The sequence below is a fragment of the Nesoenas mayeri genome (genome assembly GCF_963082525.1).
Source record: "Nesoenas mayeri genome assembly, chromosome: Z".
In the NCBI taxonomy this organism is placed as follows: domain Eukaryota; kingdom Metazoa; phylum Chordata; class Aves; order Columbiformes; family Columbidae; genus Nesoenas; species Nesoenas mayeri.
In genome coordinates, this window is record NC_137542.1 from 61538242 (window position 1) to 61564133 (window position 25892).

At 41.6% G+C, this 25892-nt stretch overlaps 1 protein-coding gene across 1 annotated transcript in view; it reads right to left on the reverse strand.

The window, feature by feature from the left end:
• Window positions 1-1045: 1045 nt before the first annotated feature.
• CMYA5 (cardiomyopathy associated 5) overlaps window positions 1046-25892 on the reverse strand; it is a gene marked incomplete at both ends in the record, with an annotated part of 46633 nt that continues 21786 nt past the window's right edge. The window contains 11 exons of the mRNA XM_080362895.1: window positions 1046-1298; window positions 2171-2347; window positions 3406-3505; window positions 4272-4405; window positions 11254-11398; window positions 14814-14960; window positions 15989-16138; window positions 20639-20760; window positions 22742-22764; window positions 24477-24710; window positions 25390-25485. Of these exons, the coding sequence (XP_080219021.1) occupies window positions 1046-1298; window positions 2171-2347; window positions 3406-3505; window positions 4272-4405; window positions 11254-11398; window positions 14814-14960; window positions 15989-16138; window positions 20639-20760; window positions 22742-22764; window positions 24477-24710; window positions 25390-25485 (1581 nt within the window). The remainder of the gene's footprint in view (window positions 1299-2170; window positions 2348-3405; window positions 3506-4271; window positions 4406-11253; window positions 11399-14813; window positions 14961-15988; window positions 16139-20638; window positions 20761-22741; window positions 22765-24476; window positions 24711-25389; window positions 25486-25892) is intronic.

Genomic DNA, 25892 nt, shown 5'->3' on the forward strand with positions numbered 1-25892 from the left:
GCCTGCCTGTTTTGATAGCCTTGAAACACTGCACCTCACTGCTGTGGTGCTGGTGCTAGTGTAGATAACAGGAGAGAGCAGGGCAGACTCAGGAAAATGTTCACAAGCCTGAAATTAAGGAGCATCAAATCTGTAAGTGCAAAGGTAAAAAGCAGTGATGGAAACAGGATGATCCACAAGAAGGTCACTGGCAATTTGACTTATTCTTTACAGTCCTGGCTGGCAACATTCCCTTCACCATCAGAACCCCTTACACAACAAACTGAGCATGAAACACATAGGAGAAGATTTCTGCCATTACTATCAAGTTTGCTCATATATGTGTTTCATGAGTAGGCACAGGCACAGATATTTTCTGACACAGTCAGGTAGCTGTCTGCTAGTCTGCTGAGATTAGATTAGGTAGGTGTTGCACCCTCAAACTTTACATAACTGGAATGAAGACTAGTCCGGGATTCACTTATTTTGCAAAACTGCAGATTTCTAAGTTTCCAAGTTTTCTTAATTTTCACATTTAAAGAAAAGAGTTGGAAACCAAGAACACAAAATATATTAACCTGCAGAATGTTTCAGTTGTTGAAATTTTTGTACATTTTTCAAACACCTCATTTTGGATTCTGGCTTTGTGTGAGTGATCTGGCAAATGATGAAATTATAGCTTCCATGTATTGCAGTGAGAAGTGCATTTATTTCATACACAAGCTCATCATCAACTTTAAAAAGACAGCTAGCACTATGTTTATTTTCACAAGGAAAGTACATTTATCCCCTTTTAATGTTCATATCTAACAAAACTTCTTTATCCCCTCAAAAGTACTGCTGTGTATATCATTAGGTGCATACTCCATCTGAAGTAGTCAATTTTTCTCTTCAGGCTCAGGGTGATTATGTGGCTGAGCACTAATTACAATTACCGATGATGTGGGGTGAGCTGTGTGTGTAGCAGTCATCACTGAAGACTAGACATCCCTCCCTGCCACCCCTCCTCCCCTCCCTGTCCCCTGAGCTGTAGCTGTCAGTTTTCATGGTAGTGTGAAGCAGAGCATTAGCTGTGTTTCACAAACTCTGGCAGCTCCATCCCCGTGCGCAGGGTGAGCATCCCAGCCTTCTCCAGGACAAAAGCCGGGTGAGCAGCATCAGTGAACTTATGCTGGATGGTGAACAGCACCAGTCCTCTCTCTGCATTGAAGAACAACAGTCTGTCGGTGCTGTAATCCAAGAGGATGCCAATCCTGGCCAGCTGTTCTGTCACACAGACATCGCCCATTACACCAGTGTGGAGAAATCTGTAAAGAAAGCTGTTGGAAAATGGAAACCAGAATAGAGTGAGCCTCCTCATGGCAATTTACCAGAAATAACCTAGGGCTCGATTACCGCCTATTAACAGGTGGCCGCATACAGGAGCGTGTCATGTGGCAACAGCATTTTGCTCAGTACGTAAGTGAAATGAAGGTGGCATCACTTCAAAGCCCTGCCTGGCATGCTAGTGAGCCCTTCCACCTGGCATCTTTGGACTCAGAATAAAATCAGACTTGCTGTAATCATATTCATGTACATCTTTCTTAATACATGCCTTTGTGGGGCTTTAAGCATGAGCTCTGTTTGTCAAAAACCTTTGCATCTATATGATTTCACACTTGTTTAGATCAAGACCACCTTTACACCGTCAGCAGGGTTACAAACCTCCAAGCAGCCCGGCACTGGCCTGCTGAAGTCTACCCAGGCACCCTTCAGCCCTGCCACCGCGGCAGGTGGGTGCCTGTCACTGTGAAGGAGAAGGCATTCCCTATGGCGGCGTGACATCTCCTGCAGATGGAAATCAGTTCTAAAAAGACTGAATTTATGGAAATAAATATGCTTGCTGGGATTTTGTGAAGCAGTTCAGGATATGATCCTGGAATCACAAAGCAGTGGCAAGTTAGTTTTCTACGTTTTATTCACTGGACAGGTAAAGGGCAGTAAACTTGTCTGTTCGAGATTAGTTTTATTTTTAAGGTGCTTTATAAGACTTTTTTTTTTTATTAAGAAGAGGTCTAAAGCTCCTTTGTAGTTTTCTTATTATTCACATTTACAGAAACAAAACAGACAGATCCTTTCAGCTCAGGTGACTGTTGAAGCTGACCGGCTTTATGTATGTGAAGGACAAGTAACTAGACTGACTCAGCATTACCCGGTTTGTGTAGGACAGCACCGCATGCACCAGGAGGTATCACTCAGCCCCAGGACATTGCTCTGTGATATTGTCTCGTAGCAAATTCCAATCCTGTAGCTTCTGCAGGCAGAGACAATGATTTCCCAGTAATGGCGTCCCCGAGCAGGCAGCAGCTCACCCAGGACTGAAGGAAACCTGTTTGTGTTGTGGAAGAGATGTACAGTAAACATGGTATGGTGGTAGGCCAACCAGATTGTGGTATTTCTTACAGTCTTGTCATGCAGCAGCATCTGAAATTACTAACGGAATGCACTCTATTCTTCTAACTGCAGGGTTTTATCAAAGCTTTGAATGTTGTCACTGACAATCATTTCATCTTTGCACTGAGGCGGACTCATCTTAAAGGGTGAAAACCATGCTACTTTATCCAAAATTACATTAAGCTATCTAAAGGTGGAAAAGGTGAATTTGTTGGAAAAAAAACAGGCCTCAAATTTAGAAGGTTGTTCAAACTAGAAAGTATTGCTGTTTTAAGTAGTCACAGTGACAAACATATTGTGTGCATTCAGCTATAACAGTAAAAAAAGGTGCTTAAAACAGTAACGCCTCGTTACCTTTTAAGAAGCTTTGTAAGTATGGCACATCTTATGCAAGTGGACCTGTGCTTGTGGTGGGACTGATATCAATATGTCAAAAAAAAAATCATGTTTGCAATGGATGAAGCTAGCCTGGTACAACTGTTCTAAACATATCCGAGGAGTACTTCCTAGTTCTCCAAAGCCACAGATGCTTTGGAAAACATCACCGATAATGCCCTCAGTAGAGGAGCAAAGTATGGAAGATGGATTACTTGTAGCCACAATATATTAAAAAATAAGCCCACAAATCTGGCTGGTTTAGGACAGCAAAAAATTGCTTTGAGACTGAAGTGCTCTGAAAGATTAAGCAGTGAACATGGGCTGAGACAAACACAACAGTCCCAGTAGGTCCCACTTTGACTTTCTGGTGGTTCCTTGGTGTGACACTGAACACTTCCCAGCACCTACACCAATGCAGCTGCTGGCTTTATTGAGATACTGCAGTGCTTGAAAAGAGGGTCAGTCACATAAAGTCCAGGGGTTGCAAGACTGAAAGAGTTCAGTTCCTCCACAAAATTAGTTAGCACCATGTGAAAGCCACCTATAGGCAAAAATAAGAGTGAAGAGCCATCCTGAACCCTGTAGGGTGGTCATGCTCATCATGCTGCTACTCACTCAGTGAATTTGGCTTTCTCAGGAAGGTGGATCACGGTTGCATTGCAGGAGATTTGCAAAGCGGGATGGGCTGTGTCGCTCAGCAGGCAAAATCGAGTTCCTGGTACAATTCATGACAAAGAAACACCAGTTCTCAGAGGCTGGTAGCTTTAACATGAGATTAATCATATACATTAAGCAACAATTACTGCTGTCTTAGCTGGACAGGTTTGGGTCTGCTGACAGGTAGGAGTGACAGAAAACTGGACACAAATGCAAGGAGTCTTCCAAGCTGTGCCCAAGTGGGACAGCAGTAGCTAGGTGATAAAGAAGTCTTCAGTATTTAAGAAGGTTCAATATTTTTCAATCAATTGCTTTTTCAAAACAGCAAATTTGAAATTTTAGGCTGATTTGGAAGAACCATACATGATTTAACATAATTTATCTGGAAACTTTAATGCTTAAATCATCCATTGCATCTTAAATTTGGTCTGCATGCTTCCTTGTCCTTGAAACCCAAAGTCCATACGGTTTTAATTGTGAGGGGACTTTTTAAGGTCATGGCATCTTTTATCAGAATGTGCTCTGCTAAACTCAAGCAAAATGAGATCTCTGAAGAATGTTTAATCATTTCATATCTCTGACAGAATTAAACTTTTTTGCTTCTGAGGATACATCAGTTTTACATTGACATAAATACACAAACTTCAAGTGAAGTAGTCCCTGTTTTCACTAATTTTTAACAGGTAAAATACGGTCCAATTTACCTCAATAACTTGCTCCTTCCAATATCAGAAAGCTCAGGTATGATTTCCTGAGGAAACTGCCACCTTTGGCTGCTTTATCCCTCTATCCAATTATTTTGACACGAGAAAACTGTTATCTACCTTTAGTTGAGATGAGAGCTGCTTCACTTTGTTCACTTGTCCCAAAGGGGCTGACAGCCCTCAAGTAGAAGAAATAGTTCACATTGGGCTCCAGGGATACTTTCAGTTCAGGTCTCTTTATACCAGCAAAAGATCTGCAAATTTTGAAGATTTTTGTAGATGAATAAGTATGCAGATATCCAAACCAGGAAAGACTAATTAATGCAGACAACTAACCCACCTAGCAGTATTGTTGACTACTAAAACAACAGGCATTATAGAGAAACTCCAAACCGGAAAGGCAATCACTGTTTTCACAAACAACTGGGTTTTATAGAAGCTTCATCATTTTACTTGAGTGATTCTCCTCACTTCATCTGACAAATTTTCAGCCCTTTGTTCTTGTACCACCTTCCCACTCAGTGCAGTCATTTGGTGTAATGCTCACTTTAGGTTCATTTTGCAGCAGAAGTCATCACACAAGATGCCAGGAGCATAGAATGAAATTCTCATCTGTCTCCTGTGTAAAGTCTGATTTACAAAATGAACAAGCTTCTGAAGAAAACAAACAAACAAAGCCACTTTTAATTAATTCAGTTGCATCAGAGAGAATGCACTTCTTGTTGGGCACATGACCCAGATCCAAAAGTACAGCTATCCTTATCTGAGACCACACAGAAACCATGCAGCTCTTGTTAGGAGCTCCTTGCTCACAAATTGTTCATCAACAAAGTCTTGGCTCTGTCTCCCTTGCTGTGCCGTGCACTCTAAGAGGTTGATTTGGCAAGAAGCAGCAGCAGGGCACTGCCTTTGCACATTGAGCTGCTTTGACTAAGCCTCCCCTTTGTAGTGCCTCAAAAGTTCCAGCCCTCACTTCCTCAACCGCTGATGTCTTGACACGCTGCCGGAAAGCGAGAGGCAGCACCCACTCAATCTGCTTCGCAGGTACTTTGAAGTGCCAGTGAAAGTACTCTGGGTGGCTAGAAAGATGCCAATTTTATTTTCAATGTTGTCAGGAGTACAAAAGATTGGCTTAACACATTCTCATACTCCAGATCCTGATTTTCCTCATTTTTGCCTCATATGATGATGAGGCAAAGCCAGATAGTATATACCCTCTGCATTGTGTGCCTGCAGGTGAGTACTGTTTACCTGTAGGAAATAGATAATTTCCTCCCAGAAATTCCTATAGGAATCTTCAAGGCAAGTATTTAAATTCAGAAACAGGAGACGTGCCTTTGGAGACAGTGCAAGGCACTCTCCCTTCCACCTCAGGTTTGAAAGTGGAGCCCAGGATGGTCTCCTTCCTGCAGGTAATGTCTCTGTGGGAAGCCAGATTAAACAATTTACCTTTTCCAGCACTAATTACTGACCCCAGAGAAGGTAAGGCAACCAAATCAGCAGTCAGATCAGATCGCTATTACTCATTTGTAGGGACTGTTTTTCCACATAGGTCCCACCAGAGAGCAGTACAATCTGAGGAATAATCAGTGGTTATCCACCAGGATTTTTCACATGCGTTCCTCTGCTTCATTTATCATGTAAAGGTAAAATCCCACAGCCTTACACACATCAAATTCCTCCTAATGCCACATAGAGCTCTGTGTCTAGGAGGATGCTGTCCTGGGGAAAGACTGTTACATCATCCTTATTAGTCTGTAACAGATATTTTGTACTGACAGCTGTCATTAAAAGTGATTTAAAGCATTGAGAAAAAGCACTGGGAGCTCCTGTGATCCATTTTTTCAATTTGAAAGCATTTCAGAGAGTTTGGGGTTCCTAACTGATTAGCGCAGTGCCTCACGCCTTTGGGGAATGTGTTACATTAGTGCTGGAGCTGATGCGGTAAACAGAAGCGGGTGGCCCAAACATGGTAGCAATCTCACAGTTTGCTTCGTCCCCGTGACTAAACAAAGCCCTGACCACGAGAGTACTTCAACAAGGCACTGGGAGTTTGGCAGGCTGGTTGGTTCTTAATGAAAAGTTCAGGAGAGAGTTGCAACCTGATGAGAACCTGAGATCTTTCAACTTGAAAGAAGAAAGAGACTCATCTGAGTACAGGGGAAAAGAGGAAAAAAAAAATGAGCTGAAGAAAATTAGACGATGGGAACTAAGCAAGCAGGCATATATAAAAGAAGCTGGACAAAGGAAAACTGGGATGGAAGTAGAGGCAGGGGAAAAGAAGTGGACACCTGAGCTTTGAAGGAATTTGTCCATGCTTCCCAGGCAAGTTTCACCCAATCTGTTCCTCAAAAATACCATCCCAACATCCTGGATGTGAATATAAAGCACAGAGCATCAGGAAGAAGTTCTGAGCAAATAGTTGCAAGTGAGATGAAGAGGGGACATACTAAGATATTCTTGGGAAGTTGTTGGTGGCAACATGTAGATTAACATTCCTTACACACAGTAAAGCCCTCTATATGTCTCCTTCTTCTGTCTTCTGGAAAATGCCACATAGGTCAGTATCCTTCCAAAGAAATGAGATCTTATTTTTTGTTATGTGCTATTTAACTGATGATGATTTAATAAACTACAAAATAATTTCTAAACCCAAGTGGACAGGTACATTCTGGTGTACTGAGTAGACCCAGAATATTCATATTCTGGAGTCTTGTTCTCAGATCCCAGATATTCAAAGAAGATTTTGGGTCCAGCCAATTGCAGAATAGAGTCAAACATCAAAGTTCAGACTTGAGTCTCTTTCAAACCTTAAGTTCTCCAAATCAGATTTTTGTTGCATGTCTAAATCCGAGTGTGATAGTATACCTCGTTTCAGTTGGTCATAAAAGAAAGAGAAGCCCACCTACAACATTTTTGATGTCAGCTATTTTGTACTTTAAGTATACCTGCCCACTTTATAGATGATTAGAGATGTAATAATGCTGTTATCAAAGCATGAGGCATACTGGCCTTCAGCCTAAATATTATAATATTTGAACTGTCCCCATAATGTCTTGGTATCGTGATACAAAATTCAGTGCATAGAAATTCAAGAAACATTTGAAGTTAAATATTTAAATATCTCCTCTTAATCCCTCTCTTTTTAAGAATGATTTCTAAGTCTCAGAATTCAGACTCTAAATTTCAGGTACATGCTGTTCAAAGCAGAACAGAAACGAGTTACATGTATCTTCATCTTTAGATTGCCAAGAAATTTATAGTAACAGCTCTCTGTTAAATTTGTGATTTTCATGGTTTTAGAGAAATATGATGCTGTGTTTTGGTGCATGTTTCTCCCAAAAGCATGCTCATTTATTTCAAGGAAATAACATGTAGAGGATATTTTTTAAATATTGCATGAACCCAGCAAATGATATGCCTTGCAGTGATTCAGAACACCCTCTATGCCATAATTGTCATTTCCACCTCCAAGATCCCACTGAAACAGCACCTCCAGACCTGTTCTGGTAACACCGATGAGGAGTCAGAGCCGAAAGAATGGAAGCCTCTCAAGATAAGTGTAAAAGCACACGGAAAGTATGCACCATGAGTGGGAAAAAAAGCTTTTGATGCTAATAACGAAGAACAAATAGCTCTGAGTTTGCTCCCACATGTGCTGCACGCTTCCTTTTCTCTACTCTGTCCCAGCTCTGGCTGGTTTTGGGTTAGATCACCGAAGCACCACCTGCAATGGTCCTCCTTGCTATCTGATACAGCAAGACAGCTCAGCCAGCAGGGAGGAAGATTCCCTATTTTCCACGCCTTTTTTCCTGAGCTGACAGGACAGTCATGTGGAAAACGCGACAGGAGGGAAGCTTGCTCTTTTCCAGCATAAGACCTGCTCTGTAAGTAGACAACATTTTGGTCAGCAGCAGTGCCCGTCTTGCATTGGCGGAGAGGATGACACTCAATCACTTCCACTTTTACGAACTCGCTGCATACTGTATTAATTTCTACCTCCCTGAGTCTTACAGATCGCTCATGATGTGATACACGGTTTCCATCTGAACAGCCCACACACCTAATCCCTGGACTACATTTCTTGCAGTTTTCCATCTTCCACCCACAGCTCCATTGACTTTTCAACTCAAGGAGGCTGAACGGTGAGAAAATAGCAGAGCTCTGGAAACTGAAAGAAACAATTCAAAGTCTCACAGAGATTCTGGAAAAAGAATCAGCCCAGAAGGAGTTTTAAAACCACAGCAGCAGGCCAGGGAGTCATTGTTAAAGAAGATGTGAAATGCTTTTATATGAAAGCATGTTCTATGGGTGGCAAGCTGGCAAGAAGGGTGAACCCAAAGGGGAAAACATAATTTTTTTTTAATGGTATTTAGCAGGACACATTTAATGAGGATTTATTTTCAGATGTGCTTCAAATTCTCTCTCTGGGGAGCTGAGACTTCTCCAAGACTGGTACACGAACCTCTCCTTGAAGACGTTCAAAAGCCACCTGGGCAACTGGCTCTAGGTGGCCCTGCTTGAGCAGGGGTGTTGGACCAGGTGACCTCCAAAGTTCCCTTCCAACTTAAACCATCCTGTGATGGCTACATGGGGCCAATGCAGACCAGGGTCTCCACACTTGTTTCCAGCTGTTTGATGGGGCATTTCTCCCTGCCTGTTTCCTTGGCAGCGTCCCTCACCTTGGTGAACTCCTGGAATGACATCTGTAAAAGCTGCCTCATGGGATGGGACCATGCTGCTATCTCCAGGACTTCCCTAGGATGTTCTTCTCCAAACTCTGCTTTTATGCTATGCACACAGCAGCAGCTGTATGAACTTGTTAGAGCTGCTGAGAAATGTGTTTCAACTCCTACCCAGGGCCTGAGATATTGCTCCACTACAGGGCAGCCACAAGCACCGGCTGTCTGTCAAATGGCTCTGCATTCAGCTGGTTCCCAAGATGGCTGATGCTCAGGAAACCTGTGAAGGACAAACTCCAAGCTTTCAAGGAAAGCAGCCACAAGAAACTGCAGCATTTCCAGGCCCAAATGCTAGATATGCATAAAGACACAGTTTTATTCCACCTGACATAGATACTTGATGTAGGAACTCAAAGCTCCCTACAAGTACTTCCAGAAGGCAGCTTCTCATTACATCAGCTACATAAGGTATTGATGAATACTCCCAGCTTGCACCTTGAATCGCTTGGATGGGAGCAATACAGGCAGTATGCTCCATCTACAAGTGGGCTCTTTTTTCCTTGGCTTTATGCAAAAAATTAAATAGAAATCCTAATAAAAATATGTCTCCATCATTGAAATATCTTGTGCCATTAGAGAAGCTTTGCAGGTTAATCTTGGGGAGTTGCGTTTGGAAAAGGAAAGAGGGACAGTGATTTGAGGGAAAATAAGTGGTAAAATATGGTCTTTGACACTGTAAAAAGAGGTGAGAGCCCTTCTACAAATACAGAAATTTGAACTATAGCCATCTGAGAAAATGTATTATTTTGTCCTGTGGGAATTTTCACACTTGTCACAGTCAAAGGCCAGCTTCTGCCCACGGGGAGGCCAAAAAGTCAAAAGTGACTCAGTATAATTATGAACATTTTAGATTTTGCATGAGGTCACTGAGAAATGGAATGGGTCAGTTCTGGCAGCTTTTTGCCACTGTTACCACCACGACAGCAAACTGCTTGGTGTCATTGACACCTCGCTCAGAGATTACAGAAACCAGCACACTTTCTGGTTCAGTTTAGATAAAAAGAGGCAATTCCAGTTAACAGCAAGGAAACTCGAGGGTGAACACACAGCACAGGTTTTGAGAGCAGCTACATTATCCCTGACCAGCAACTTTGGCAGGCTGACATGATGGCCTTATGAATATGTACGAAACAGAGCAGGTCATGGCTGCCCTCCAAGAGGTGGGAGAGCTGGGCAAGACCTCTCCTTGAATGCCTTAATGCGGCATACCAATACTGCACGAAAAAAAGGTCTCCCAGCCCCACAGAAGTTTTTCATTTCAATTTTTAGCCTGCCTTTGTAAGGAGCAAGGCATGCACAATTCCACTGTCGTACTTGTCTACTAGAAACCTGTGAGCCTTTAGTCCACTTAACTAATTTTGATGGCAGAGGGTGGAGCTCTTCCCTCTGCCACAACTCCTGAAGCCCATGTGAACTAGCCCCTGGCAGAAGACCCTGATCTGGCTCCCCTTGAGATGAAGAAGACAAACTCAGCTGAACTGAGGCTCTTCCACAGGGTCCTGTATGGCAAGTCACTCCTCCACCTCCCAAAGCTTCTCAGACTTTTGCAACTGTATTTTCCTGGAATATTTGTGTCATTGTTTTTAAAAACAAATAAACAAAAAACCCGAACCCTCAAGGAAATACAGCACACCACATAATAATCTCTGCATTTCAACACAGTGCACAGTTTCATGGCTCAGTGTTGCCCACATCCCTCCTCAGCCATGTCTTTATGCAGCACAGACTTAGCATAGGGGAAACCAGAGAGGATCTGGCTTAAGCAGACACTACCCCACATTTGAAAGCTGCTCTTTGGGTTGCTCTTTGATGCCCATGGTATGCCTTGCACAGTTAGGCATCACTGAGCTCAGCTGTGTTTTGGGATGGATCTTCTCACACATCCAGGCAGAACAAATGGGTCACCAGTATTACTGGGACACCCATACCACCCTCACCATGCCCCAAAACAGCTCCTATCTCATCCACCACAAAGCAGAGAGTCACTGGGCCAGGCTCTCCCATCCCACTCCATCCTGGAGCTCTGCTGGCCTTCCTGTGCTGCCCAGAATCAGAGCAGCTGTGGGGCAGCAATTGCTTCCCTGGCCAGCATAGCCCTGTAGTTGCTGGCTGAATCCAGACAGTGACATGTCTCCAGGGTTTTGGACCCAAAGTAAATGGTTGCCTGGTTAAGCAGAATAAAAAGGAAGTATTTTAATTTCTCAGCATCATCTCATGGATTAGTGTCTGTCTTGTAAGTTCCTCAGCATGCAGAAACAGATTTCTTCCTTGCAAGACTGAAGGCAGATTAACCTCTTGCATAATTCCCCGCAGTCTGGATGATGCTCATTAGCGGTTGCCTAATCCAACTGAGCACTGACCTGAGACCCTCTCCTTCCAGCGAGTGCTGTCGGCAGTACTCCACGGTGAAGGACTCCGCCGATGCCGAGCCGGCACACCAGCGGACGGTGGCCACGTCCCAACACACTGTGCAGTCCTCGGCCTTGATGGTGGGGACAGCAGGTGCTGGGAACACAGGGACATGTTAGCTGGACTGCAAGAAGGGTGCTGGTGGCTGGAGGGGGATGCTTGCTAGGGAAGAGTCACCTCCACAAAAACCCATGGGATACTTATCGCCCATCCAGCAGTGATCTTTTGCTTGTTTGTGTTTCAATAGCAGAGGACTACATTATGGTGAAAAAACCCCATGCTGAGAAAGTCACTGTGAATATTTGTGCATTTGTGCACATCCTTAGAACATTCACGTAGATGTTCATGCCTTTCCTCATGCATATTTTCCTCATTTCTGCCAGTCTTCAAGGAGCTGAGCACCAAGGCTGTACTGCCCACAGCTCTCCCTGCATCACTCCAATCCTGTCCTCAGCATTCCTTTAATCAACTGCATCAGAAACAATTGTGCTGCTGCAAAACTGACAGGGAGATGCTGATTTTCTGCTTAATTATGTCCTGTTTATTTTTGCAATGCTAAAATTTGGTCCTGTAATTTATCTTTTTTAGAGCCTCAGTTTAAGAACTACAGGCCCAACTGCAATAAAGAAAATGGAATGTAAAATAGTGTACTGAACACAAATAGTCAAAAGCTATTGTGTGAAATTGCACATCTGACATCGTAGGCTGAAAATGGATCAGTCATATTCACTTGCTCTTTCCCTTTCCAGGGAACTGCAATATAAATGAACCTTACAACCTGTTCTTGAAACCCTTATAAACAGTCTTAATACCCACCCTTAAAATAAAGGATATTAAAGAAAGGTCATGGAAAGTTATTTTGCTTTTAAAGACAACAAGTTCCAAATAAGATGCCGAGGACAAAAGTAGAAATTAGACAATTTAAGGATGAGATAATCTTGTAGAACTGCAACAAGCATTCCAGATGCATTCTTTTTTATAAGAGAAATAATTTGGTATTAGAAGAAAGGAAACTACCCATAAGTACATATTGGTTTCCTGGTTTAGTGAAAATCAGGAGGTTAGCAGTTCGGGTTAAGATGTACTTGATGTTTTCTACAGGAACAGCTAATCTAGGTATTCAGCAGAATAATGAATCTGTGGGATAGATTCTCATCTGATAACACATCTGTGTAGCTGCCTTAGCAATAATCCCTTAATTCTCTTCTGACATATTTGATTATTGTCTGTTTTTAAATGCATCTGTTCCTAAAGAATGAAAATTTAATAGCCAAATCCCCTAATACCTGCTCTCAGCAACAGGCACACATACCCACATTTATGTATGTGTAAACAGCAGGTCACAAGACATCAAGACTTTTTTTATTCTATTTGAAATTTTCTGTTTAAAGAGTAGATGGTGTGTGCATACTGGAAAAAAAATGTCACTGTGTTTCTGAGGTTTTTTTAACAAATTAACTGCAGTTATGAGTATATGTCTGATTTCTTTGTAATATTCCAGCACTCATAAAAGTGACCTTACAAGAGGCAAAGAGCCAAAATGGGTAAAAATTTATTCTGTCCCTCAGATACAGGGTGAGGATCACGCAGGTTTTGAACAACAGAAAAAGGTGCATTCTTTCTCATGTCTTTAGGATTGCAAAGAGTGTTCATCTGTAGATCAGTCTGAGATGGACAGGGAGGAGGTGAGGTAGAGGGATACTTGCTGCCTTCAGCATAATCCCCTCACAGAAAACACTGCTTGGAAACTGTGTGTTTGCCAGGGTAGGGGAGGACGAGCTGTGAGTTTGGGAGATGGAGGAGCAGGAGACAGGAGGTGCTGAGGGGATGGGATTCCACAACAGCACCCACCTGCATTCCTCACACTCCCCCAGGCCCACTGCCACCTCCATGGGAACTATTTCAATAGAGAAACCTTGTGGGGACTTCCAGCATCTGGAAGAGGCAAAGATTTGATCCACTCTTTATGTGTATGTTCCCATAAACTGCATGTACCAGCAAATCATTTTCTTGTAGGTGCCAAATTGTAATCTAAATTACTAAAAATAAACTCTAAATTCTTTCTTCTGTGTTCATTGGGCTACTTGAACAAGCAAAGTATTCTCACTCTGTATCAAATTCGCCAGGCTCACACTGAAGAACTCATTTCCATTACGGCTGTCCATTTTTCCACCTTGGATGTTAAGGGGATGCAGCAGCTGTGCATCAGCCAGTGCTCAGCAGTGTCCCTGCAAGTCCACTCCAGAGGAGCCTGAGAGAAGGTGTTTAGTGAGCCCTTATTTCATCTAGTTTATTTTTTTCCTTAAAGAAACAGGCCAAAGGAAGGCATCAAAGACTCAAGGGTATGCACTTCTTCAGAAGGCTTTGGTTTTGGGAAAAAGAAAGGTGAGCCTGATGACAGAAGGCAGAGTTCTTAAAAAGAACAGCTCAGGATAAGTGAGAACTCCTTTTAAAATTATGATTTATTAGCTAGTAATAACTCATTATTATTTGACCATTTCACAGGAATTCTGCACCATGCTCACAATCACTTTGTTGAGGCCATAAAATTTTAACTTGTGCTTTCAATTCCCTGGAAAATAATATTTGCTAAAAATATGATCAGGATATTGAATATCAAAAATTACCAACAAATTTGAATTCTAGTGGATTAAGCAAAAGGCTTGAAGCTGTGGTTGCTGCCAAGTGATTTCAGCAACACAGTCACTGTTGTACAGAGTTATTTCATTACAAAATCATTAAATATCCTTGTCTGTATTTTGTGACTACAAGAACAGAATGATTGATTTTATCCTGTAGCACTAAAAAAACGGTCTAGCAAGAGGGCCTTAGACACAAGATGCTTCATCTTGCTCATAATTCAAGAAGCAATAGTTTTGTCAATACAAATTATTAAAGAAATTAAAGCTTAGAAAAATTAAGCAGCCAAACGAAGCTCATGAACAACAGTCGTCCAATTACTCATCTTAATTTACAGCACTTAAACAGCAGCAAAGCCTCTCAGCCACACCCGCTATTTGTGTCCCACTGAGCTAGACACAGCATGTAACCTCGGTAACACAGGCCTTCCTTTCAAAAGTTAATAGTTTACATTAATGCAATGTAGATGTATTTGGGAGGATGGCAGAGAGGCAAAAAATGCAGCTGTTGCCTCCATTATCCATAGAAGAAGCGGCAGCAGCAGGGAGAAGCCAGGTCCCTTGCCCAGAGCTTCCCTGGAGCACTGCAGCACACACAAAAGAAAAATTCATCATGTGCTGCCCCATTGCTCTGGTCACAAGGCCCCAGACTGGAAACATCTTCAGATCTGAATGCCTTCAAGTTTCCTCCCAGGAGCAATTATGCTGCTATCTTTTGGCAAAAAGGGAAACGACCTGTTATCTGCCAGCTGGGCTAAATGAAGCAGTTTCTTCTGTTTCAGCAACACTGTGGGCTAGAATTGGTCTAAGGACTCCAAGCTTATAATAATCAAACACACAAATAATAACCAAACATCAAATTATGTACATACCTGTTTTAAAAATGGCTTTTTCACTGGGTAAGCTACAGCCTGTGCCATTCACAGCCATGACCCACACACTGTAGCAGCGATCTGGTTCCAGGTCCTCCAAAATGCAGTGGCTCTCCTTCACCGTCACTCTGTACTCTTCCACCAAAGCTGGGAGGAACATACACAAGCACAGGGCATCACACTCACATGTTGCACTGGTAGGGCCTACAACTGCGCCTCTCAACTGGACATGTGAAAAACAGCAAAAATCCAGAAAGCTTTATTACCCAAGATTTCCATAGTTTACTCTGGCTCAGTTTTGAGAGCATGTGACTTTGAGTTAAGCGTACTCAGATCTTGTTGATGGCAAGGGGAGATTATGGAGGTTGGTCTTACTGCAGACTAGACTATACAATACAGACTAGACATACAATCAGCAGTTATCAAACCTGGTTTCACCAGTCTATAACATAACAATTTATCCTTATGGATTTTATAGCCCTTAGCTATAAATTAGGCATTATAAAAAGCCCTTAGCATCCCTTAGTCTGTGCACACTTACACACATGCACACACGGATTTGTGCAGAGTCCGGTTGCTTAAAGTGACTTGACTTTATGACCAGTTTGAGCTTTTTAATGAATAAGCATGTCAATCCTCTTTTCTCAGTTTCATGTTTAACATCTGAAAGATCTTAATGTCATTTTGAAAAATATTTTTTCTACATGTGGAAAAACTGTGGAAATATTATCTTTTCCTGTGATTTTTTCATTAGGACACATTTCCAAAATACACATGGGACCCTAAAAACCTAATGAAGCCCATCCCCTTGGGAGCTCTACCTGCAGGCCCCATGAGGACTCACAGGGCAGTATGGACACATTCTCTATGAAGTCAGGCCACTTCATAAAATGGCACCTCAACAGGGATGTTGCTGCTTCTCCGCAAACAACAGCCCTGCACTTCACAGACCAGGATATATATCTTATATTTTGGAAAATGAAGGGGAAGAGAAGGAACAGCATCTGTCTCATGTTCTCCTCCATCATTACCCATCCTTAGTCTTACGCATGATGCCTTCACAGCCTCTCTCCTCTCTGCATCCCAGGCCCTCTCCACAGCTTGGCCTACCCTCTACTGATCTCAGACTGGAGCAGAAAGGACTTCTGCCATCGTGAAGACAAGACGTTACCCACCTCCTGCATCTTTGCCGGCTTGCAGCTCCTCCATACAGTAGACCTGGAAGCAGTCAATGGCGTCCCCATCATTCACAACCCAGTAGATGGCAATGGAGGTGCTGGTGGCCGAGTTTGGTTCCTGAGGTACAACAGCTGGTGTCTGTGGGACTGAGAGGAAAGTCTCTTGTTGTTATTTACACTCGTACATTTTCAGCAAAATTACCTACAGGTTCACAAGGCAACCTGTGTTTTACTGAGGTTGGTTATTTCCACAAAACAAGCACAGCAAGTATATGACTTATGGAATACTGGTGCAGTTTTAGAGCACCAGGTCCTCCTAAACAAGGAATAGAAAAAAAGTAATTATTCAGCGTTGGAATGTGTCCATTTTCCTTACAGTCTGGACAAAATAAAATCCAGTCCTAGTACCAGCACCACCTGAACCCAGCACAAAGTGTGTGCCTGCACATTGCCCAGCTCTTTAGGTCCTTCCCCATAGGGCAGGACCATCATGCAAATGAGTCATGGGACAGCTGCTCATTTCTGACCTCCAGCAGGGAGTGTCCCAGGGCAGTGGCAATCCTGGACACACAGAGCTGTCATACAGCTCCAGTGATCCCTCTCCTTTCCCCAAGAGCCTGCTCCCTTCAGTCACAGGGAGTGCTGTCCAGCTCTGTGCTCCACTTCAAGGTACATCTGCTGATGAAACCCCAAGAAACTCCTGCTAAGTTCAGGCCACCTCCTCAGAAAGGCCAGATGACCCTGGAGGCTAATGCATGCTCCTTTGGGTGACCACCATCTCAATTACCTGACCTGACCTTGCCTTGCAGCACAGGCACCAGAGAAGAGGTCACCCTGTGAAGAGGACACCATTGAAAGCAGAGACTGAAAGCATTTGTTTGTAGCAAACAGCATAGGATAGCTCACTGATGACAAGAGGGAACGTGCAGAAGAAGCAAGGCTCCTCCAGAGACAGATGTATGTAGCTGATCACAGAAAGGCAAGCAGGGGAAAAGACCTGCCATACCTGGCAGTGATTCACATGGCATGTCAAATCCACTGACACTGACAGCAGCAGGGATGTGTTTTAGGCAAAAGAAGGCTCTAATAGCACTGGGGAGCAGGAGGTTCCCTGCAGCCTTGGGTCTGCCCGTGCCCAGACATGGACTCCTACTGTAGGTGCACAGCTCGGTGCTCCTGCCTGGCATGGTCACTTTCTCCACAGACCCAGCGGACAGAGAATTATTGGTGCGCAAGTGAACCCAAGCTCTGCCAAAGCACCTGCACACTGTGGGACAACTAGGAGTATCTGCCACAAAGAGTGTTTCAAAGACATCCAAGGCTTCCCAAATTTCATCCAAACTTTGTCTCCTGATTGGCACAGACCCATCCCTGATGAAGCATTGTTCCCCTCTATGATTATGGCTTAAAAGAGAGGGAGGGGAAAGAAAGAAGCAAAAAGCCCCAAAAGATGTTCATTGTTAAAATGATTGCAGGGAATGAAAATACATGGTTCTATTTCTTCACCCAGTAAATTTCCATATTGCATGAATTCTCTCAGAATCTCAGCAGAAAGTTTTTGCTTTTTTCAGTTATCTTCACAGTAATGATGATGATCCCCTGTGTCATGAACAAGGCAAATGCAGATGTTGGCTGTTTCCTTATGATTTATACAGAGAGCTACCAGTACGGTAGGATTACATCTGCTTTCCATTGAAAAATATTACCCTTCTCATTGCTAAAAACAATCAGCATTTTGGTTTTTTGACTGCATCCAGAGCTGGTCAATTTAAGAGCTGATAATCTTTAAGAAAATACTTCCTTTCAGTGGACTCAGTGGGGAAATCAGCTTTTTTTTCTTTTCCTGTGAAGTTGCCTAGAAACTGCTATTTATGGTCACAGAAACCCCACAACTGCAAGATTTATTATTACACGAAATTTGAAGGGAAGACAGATTAATGAATGAAACTTCTGGGGAAAAAAAAAAAATACAGATCAAAATTCATTTCAGTAACATTGAGAAACATTTGATCTCTAATTTCCTTTTCCATAATATGAAATAAACTTTTGAAAGGAAGTAATTTCAAAGCAAGAAGTTGAACTATTCTCTTCAAAACCAGAACATTTTTGTGTTATCAAAGTGCTGGTTCTTTTTTGAACGAATTTTAGTCAAAGGAATGAGGTATTTGCTCTGCAAGTTTGACTAAATCATATTTTTTAATAGAAAAGTGAGACATTTTCTCATCAGTTCAGTTTTCAATGAAGTGCTGTGGTGTAAGGAAGTTTTTCCTTAATGCTACTTGTATCTCCATAGCCCCCAGGAGAAAAAAAAAAACAACTAATCTCAAATGCTTTGTGGATATTTACCTTTTCCAATGTAATGAGAATTTAGATTTCCTTAGCTTTGTGGACTTGAAGAAGAAGAAGAGCAGTTACATTCCTCTCCAACTCTAATGGAAGATTTTTAGAATCAGAAAAGGAACCTTCTGATATAAAAGGGAAGGGCTAATGGCAAACTTTGGAAAGAATATTTCAATTTTTAAATTATTCCTACTCTTCTTGTAGAAAAGTTCGTGTTCCAATAGGCTCAATGGGATGCTGCAAGAGTTCTTCATGCTTATGCATCTGTTGATGGGGATGCCTTCATGAAAGGAGGAAGCATTTGTGGGAAAATGGCTTTTCATTAGTAGGTATGGAAAATTTGGAAAAGGAGGGCATTTTGAAGGAATGATGTGTCTGAAGTGGTGGAAATAAAGTTTTATGAAGCTGTTCAGTAAAAAACTATACTTTCTGAAGGAAAAATATGTGTATTGGAGAAACATGGCAAATTCACATGTATTTCATCAAATGGCTTCAGTCAAAAAAAAATCTGAGAGTATCTGACATTTGCCTCCAGTGTGTGATGAATGATGTACTCAAGGCATTCAACTCCAAATAAAGTTCCAGGTAGGCATTTACCTCTGTTTTCCTTTAGGAAGGGTGTAATCTCGAAACAAAAGAAATATGTATTTTTGTCTTCTGCTCACCAAAGTAAAAATCACAATAGCAATTGAAATACTTGGTAATGGAAGCAAAGAACAAAATGAGGTATTTTAGAAAGAGAAAGAGAAGAAACTATAAAGGATGAGGAGATTTGAAGGTCACTTTCTAGTGGACAGTAATTTATTTCCAGTTTGTCAAAGCAAACTGGTCTGGCACCATTTGGTGTTCAGCAAACACAGTAGCTAATGCAAATCAAACTGAAAAGCTGATCTCAGTAGTTTAGGGAAAAACACATTGGAGTGACTTGTGGGAAAAGGTAATACAGTGTGACAAAACAGGTCCGTCCTCCTGGATGACTTTGCAGTAGGTAGCAGACCAGGAGAAAGAACCGCTTCACCCATGGGAGTATAGCAGGAAATTTAGGAGCTAAACTAAAACACACAGCACATTTTCACCGATAATGCTGATTGAAAGTGGGTTACAAAAAAAGGTCTTTTTATCTGGCTTCCTAAAAAGATGACACTGGGATAACACTGTATGCATCCTGTCCAGCTTCACCTGAGAAAATTTGAAGGCTGCAGGCAAATTCATACAAATCTCATAAGAAAGTTAAGGTCTCTGAGATATTTCGTTCCTGTAGGTCTAATAAAATACATGGTGTGGAGGAGAGAGACGATCTCCCTATAGTGACACTGATGAGTGCACTTAACTCTTATTAGACACCGGAGAGTCTGCATAGGATGACACTTCTCTGATGTCTCATTAGTCATGTGAAAATCCAGCCAGGAAGAAAAGTACCTTAGGGAAATCAGTGTTCTAGTTCCAGTGCTCAGGGACCAAACACAGGAGAAAGAGGCTTTGCTTGTGAAGTCAGAGGGTGACAACGTCAGCAGTGGTGTGTGTCTGGTGGTGAATGGGAGGTCACACTGAGATGCAAGATCCCCAAACAAGCCTTATCTTGAGAAAGAAACACTGAAGTGAAATCCTTTTTGAGGAAAATGAATCCACAAATTCGTACTGACAAACTCTTCATTAACAGCTCTCCAGATTCAGAAAAATTCTATAGGTCTATGTCCAGCCCACACAGGCAGGCTTTTTACAGGACATGAAATATCACATACAGATGAATAAACCCCTTCATCATGTGCAATTTTCACTACTGCCCTCCAAGCAGGTTAACCAGCTATGGTTAACCACTCTCTGCCTTCACATCACATGTGAGTTTCAGGTGCCTCCATCCACTCAGCACAAGCCCAGGGACCTCGGCCATCAGCCAGCCCCTTGCTCTCCTCCCCACACCAGTGATGTTAGAGCTGCTGTCCTCAGGGGAAGGCAGCTCAGGAGACCCTTCGATTGTCTCTTCTGTCCTTGCCTGCAAGTGAACAGCACCTTCTTTAGACCTTGGAGATTTACAGATAGGCCTTCTGCTCATCTGAGGTTCAGATATCTCAAACGATGCATGAAACCCCAACTTTAGCACTTCTCCCTCTGTTGCTCATCTTAGCATCCTACTATAAGCCAAACACTTGTGCACAATTAGACTTCATTTTATATTCAGCTCTGATTGCTAATTACATGGTTTGCAAATTCATCCTTCTCAAATAGATTCTGTTTTTAGCTTTCTAAAATTTCCAAAGCATTGCCAAAACGTTAGCTTTTGTAAAGATGATATTCAGAGATTCTTACCAGCCACATGTTTTAAGGAGTGTTGGTTGCTTTGTCCTGGACTGTCCGCATAGTGCTCGAACAGTGAGAAAGCTCTGGGCACTTTCTCTAAAGACAGGGCAGAATCCATTGCAGAAAGTAACCTATTGGAAGAAAACATATGGCTGTCTGTACAAATCCCTTGTGGCATCACATAGTTTTCTGAAGGCCAGAAGCAAAGACCATGTGATGTATGCTACTCTAAATATTTCCCGTGAACCTGAGGACAATACACAAGGAGAAGCTGTTTCCTTGATTTTGAACATTCATGGCACACTGTGATTTTGGATCAGGAACACAGTGAGAGTGCACATGGTGTGTACACACTTGGCCCATGAGAACGTGAGGATTTGAAGTTCACAGCAAGACTCCCAAGAGCACAGGGGTTTGGACTTACTGACACAGTGTCTTTAAAGGTAACAAACCTTAGAGCTGAACTGGAGCAGCTGACTCCAGAGACGTCATGTAAAGCAGCTGCTTGTGGCAAGCAAAAAACACAGGAGTAGGAAGATAGATTCCACTTAATTAGCTCATATTTGCTGAGTTCATTAAAGGAAAAAACCCAGCAGATTTTTAATTCTGAGGCAGAAGCAGCTTCAAGGAAATGAATTTTTTTTTCAAGGCAACTGAATTTTAACTTTCTCCCCTTCTTCTTTTTTTCAGTCACTGAAGTAGTTAATTATGCATGGCCTTAACAAAAAACAACAAACATAAAATACACTTTCTTGAGAAAAATATGCATTGTTAGAATATGTAGAGTTGTTCTTAACTTTTTTTAGTAAGTCAGGTATTAACAAAGTAAATGAATAACCAAACCCATGCACAATAATAAACTTCGAGGTTAGTGTGTAAGTAAACAAATAAAGGCCAAGTATACAGAAAGCCTTGGAAATTTTTTTTGTCCCATTATACCCAACCTACTCATAGGCGATAAACAACATGCAAATATGTAGCCAGACTCTCACATTTTGATTTACAACAGGTGACTCCATATTCATTGTCCTAATTCTGCAGATTAATAGGAACAGTGAAGGGGCGTGTGGCACACTCTCTTCAGACTGCTGTCCTGGGGTTGTAATTTGACTGTGAACTGGAACACTCATATCATTCTTATATGCCAGACCCTGTCAGCAGACATATCACTGTGGTGGCTGAGACAGCCCTGACAGGGTATATTTGATGTCCACTGCGCAATGCCCAGGCCCTTTGGGCAGTGTCAGCAGCAGTGGTGTGGGCAGAGTAGGTTTGGTGGCTTGCGTAAGGGGACCCTGCAGCCAGCCCATCCAAGCATTTGTAGTTCCCCTTGGAAAAATTATTACGGCAATATGGGCTTATAATCAAACACTTCCCTTGTGAAGGATGAGTCCCACCAAAATGACTTCCTCGAGGAAATCATAGATGGCAGAGAACTATTTGGAACTGCATGTATTTTGCATGTATTTATTGGTACGTACAGGCAGGTAAGGATGCAGCTGTAATGAGGCACCAGACCTCTGACACATCCTGAGTCAGGCAGTGCTAATGAACAGACATAGGGAAACATCAGCCCATAGTCTCCTGGTAAGCTTTCGAAAGCTATATAAGCTCTTTTTAATTTTTTTAAAATTTTTTTATTTCTGAATTTGGGTTCAGAAATGTATTTCAACAACCCAAGCCATGTGAGTGACACTTTGCATTACAACCTTTCAGAGACCAGGTAATACAGAACCAAACTAGTGAAAAAAGACTGTACCAGTGACATCTAAAAGACTGAAGCATTCTCAAAATGTTTTTAGTGTATGTGTGTATAACAATAACTGCAAGGAACATCTGTTTAAAAATGTCTGTGTAGAGATTTAAAAATGACCTGACATTTTAAAATGCTACTTGTTTAATTGATGTACTACAGAACACATGCAAAACACTTCAAAACCAGTTGCAGCAACAAGCATAAAACCTCTTCTCTTCATTTCATTATTTGCAAGGTTTATAAAAATAAGCATGAATATTACCAGTGTGTTTTCAAAGCTTGCAAATACTAAACGAAGCATCCAGCATGCTAGGCCTAGTACTCACTACGGTGCACTTAATCCATACTTCATATACCTTTTATTCAATTCTTTAGATGACTAGAGGAGGAAAAAAAGAAATGTATTAACAGTTTTCAAAACCCTGAAAAGGTTGAAGACCCACTCCTCAAACAGCCTTGTGACTCTCCACAGACATAAAATACACACGGCTTTATTGAGTTGGTGTTGTCTGGGATGCTGTTCATTCACACCAGCAGAGAATTTGGTTCCTTAAGAATATTCCCTTTCAAAGCTCTGGCCCAGCAGGCTATTAGAGTCTAAATCTGGTCTTAAGCTCCTGAGGGGTCAGTATTCAATATTCAGGTTTAAAGACTGAAGCACAGTCAAATACTTTTTTAAATCAAGGCTTTTACAGAAAGAAATCACCTGCACACAAAGAATACTGAAATCTATGTTCTGGCTGAAATCTCCTTCATAACTTCCTATTCCTAGAAGTTGGGTAAGATTTTTACTCATAGAGTGAGAGTTTCTCCCATGCTCCACAAAACTTCAGCCAAGATTATCTGGCTGGTGGACAGAAAAGTTCTTGCCCTCTATCAGTAACATAAAGGGGCAGGGAATCTAATAATTTTCCCACCCCACAAAAGAATTTCAAATTACAAAGTTGTCCTTTTGCCGAAGCACTGATCCAGTACCTCACAAGTTCAGGAAAATAAGACGTATTTTTCATCCATCCGCAAATAGTCAATCTACCACACTTGGTTACAGGATACTAAGATACTATGTAGTTTGGAGCAGGGGAGAAAGCCAAATATTGCTCCATCATTTCTATAACTGCTGGTATATGGCCTAGGGGCTTGTATTGGGAAAGCTGTTCTATTTTGCATGAATGACCAGTCTTTAGACAGTAATTTGAGCTTTTCATTTCTTTCATCCCAGGGTAGTTTCTCTGCAACTTCCAGGCTAAGTGCTAATTCCATAATGGGAGAGGATTATTGTTCCAGAAACCCCATCCCCTTCAAGACTGCTGATACACTTCCACAGAGGAGAAAGTGACACAGCTCACTTATGGACAAGTCTCACAGCACAAGAACAGTCTTGGAGGACCCAGTCCATTAATGATTACCATGCAAAACCCTCAGAAACCAGTTTATAACTGAGGACTGTATGAGCTAGGTAACTCTGGTCATGCAGATTGACAAGGGCTATTTTTCACATGCAGAAGGACCATTACAGACATGCACCTCCCATGCACATTCGTAAACCTAGCCCATTGTGGTTTAACCCCAGCTGGCAACTAAGAAGTATGCAGCCGCTCACTGGATTTCAGCAGTAAACATTTATCATAGGCTCAGTAATCAGAGCGCACAATTACTGTCTGTGTCCGCTTATTTAAAAAAAAAGTTTGGATAATTTTCAGCTACAACTTCTTGGTTCACCTTTATTTTTCACACAGTGAAGTACCTTTTACTCTAATATTCCTTACTCCTCAGTGGATAATTCTAGATAAATTATCAAACCACCTCTTACACTTCTCTTCGCAAAAGAGAACCATTTTAATGGTACAAGGCACGTTGTTATCCTATGCATCAACTTTGCCATTTTCTCTGAGCATGACAAAAGCAAAGGATCTAGCAGTTTCAGAGTGGAATAGCTGAGCTTGCAAGATATAGCTACCTTAAAACCAAAACAAAATACAAAAAAAAGGAGGAAGGTAAATAACTCAAAATAACTCATTCTCAGCCTAGGTACTGTATAAATTATTTCCTAACTAGTATAAACGCTACAGAAGGAAAACTGTTTTTACTTACATTTAGGAAAACAAATCCATCGAGCTCTTCCATTTCTTTTAGCGTTGTCTCCAAAGTTTCCTTTGCTGAATCGACAGTTTGCTGGAAGTTAACCATCTGCTCATATAGGTACTCCATTTTCATCTTCTTCAGCTCCTCAAAGTTCTCTGATTTCTCATCATATTGTGCTACCATTTTCTTAAGCATCTCTTCATTCTGCTTTTCCAATAACTCTGCATTTTTCTTACAGTTTTCCTGAAAAATGAAAACCGATGTGTACTGATCAGCAGAATAAAATTATAACATTTAATGAATACACAGAAATTCTCAACTACCATACATGAGCTCTCCACCAAAATCCTTCTGGCATCCTGACAATAACAGGACTTTATTTCTGTAAGTAAGCTCATCTGATAGAAAAAATGCTAGCAAAATATATTAAAAACAATGCCATTTTTTTTTTAATTGTTGGTGTTTAAAATTAAACTTCTACATTTAAGTATTGAGACAGAAGTCTGTCTACGAAGTAGCTAAAAATCCATACTTTTAACTGAAATTAACTTTTAACTGAAATTAATACTCAAAGCTTAAGAACTTGGGCATCAAGAACCTAAGACATTGGGCAACTCATTTAGATGCCTCACACAGGATTCTAAATAAAGACACAAAGTGCAAGCTTTTATAAACATAAACACAAGGCGACTTTTTCCTTCAGTGCTTGCCAGTCACATATTCCAATTCACAACAGTGTGCAAAAAAAAGCAATCTTCTTCTTTCCCTGAAGTTAACACCTTCCAGTGGCATAGGTCATTTTAGGGACTAGAGAAACAGTCCATTTTAGTGGAAACAATGATGCTACAAAATAAGGCAAGTATATATTAGAAGTATTTTTGTAGAGGGAAAGAAAGCTAGTGTGTTAAGACATTGGACTTACCTCAACAGATTTAAATAGTGATTCAATATCACTCACAAATTCTTCAGTCTTCATTGACTTTTCTTCCACTGCTATCAGCAATTCATTTAACTGATCCTGAAATTTAAAATGTTTCAGTAACACAGACATGTTATTTTATAAAGCTTCTACACACAACTTACTTCAGGTGAATATTTTTGTTTTGCCATGAGCCACCATTGGAACAATTGCTATATTAAGCTCAAGTATCATGCTGGCTACACAGACACAAACCAAAATAGGAACTGGAACAGCCACAAAACTGTTTCCAAACCAAAAAAAGTTAGCTCCGTTCCACAAGGTGCTGAGTGTCTACACAAACTGTTGAACATGAAGGATTCCAGTGCAGCTTTGCTAGAGACTGAGGGTACTCAGAGCCTCATGAGGGTCCTTGAGAGATCACAGGAACAAGCCCATAAAAAGGAAGACAATAAAGTTAATTACAAGGCTAATATATTATGCAGAGTCATTATTTTTAATTAGAA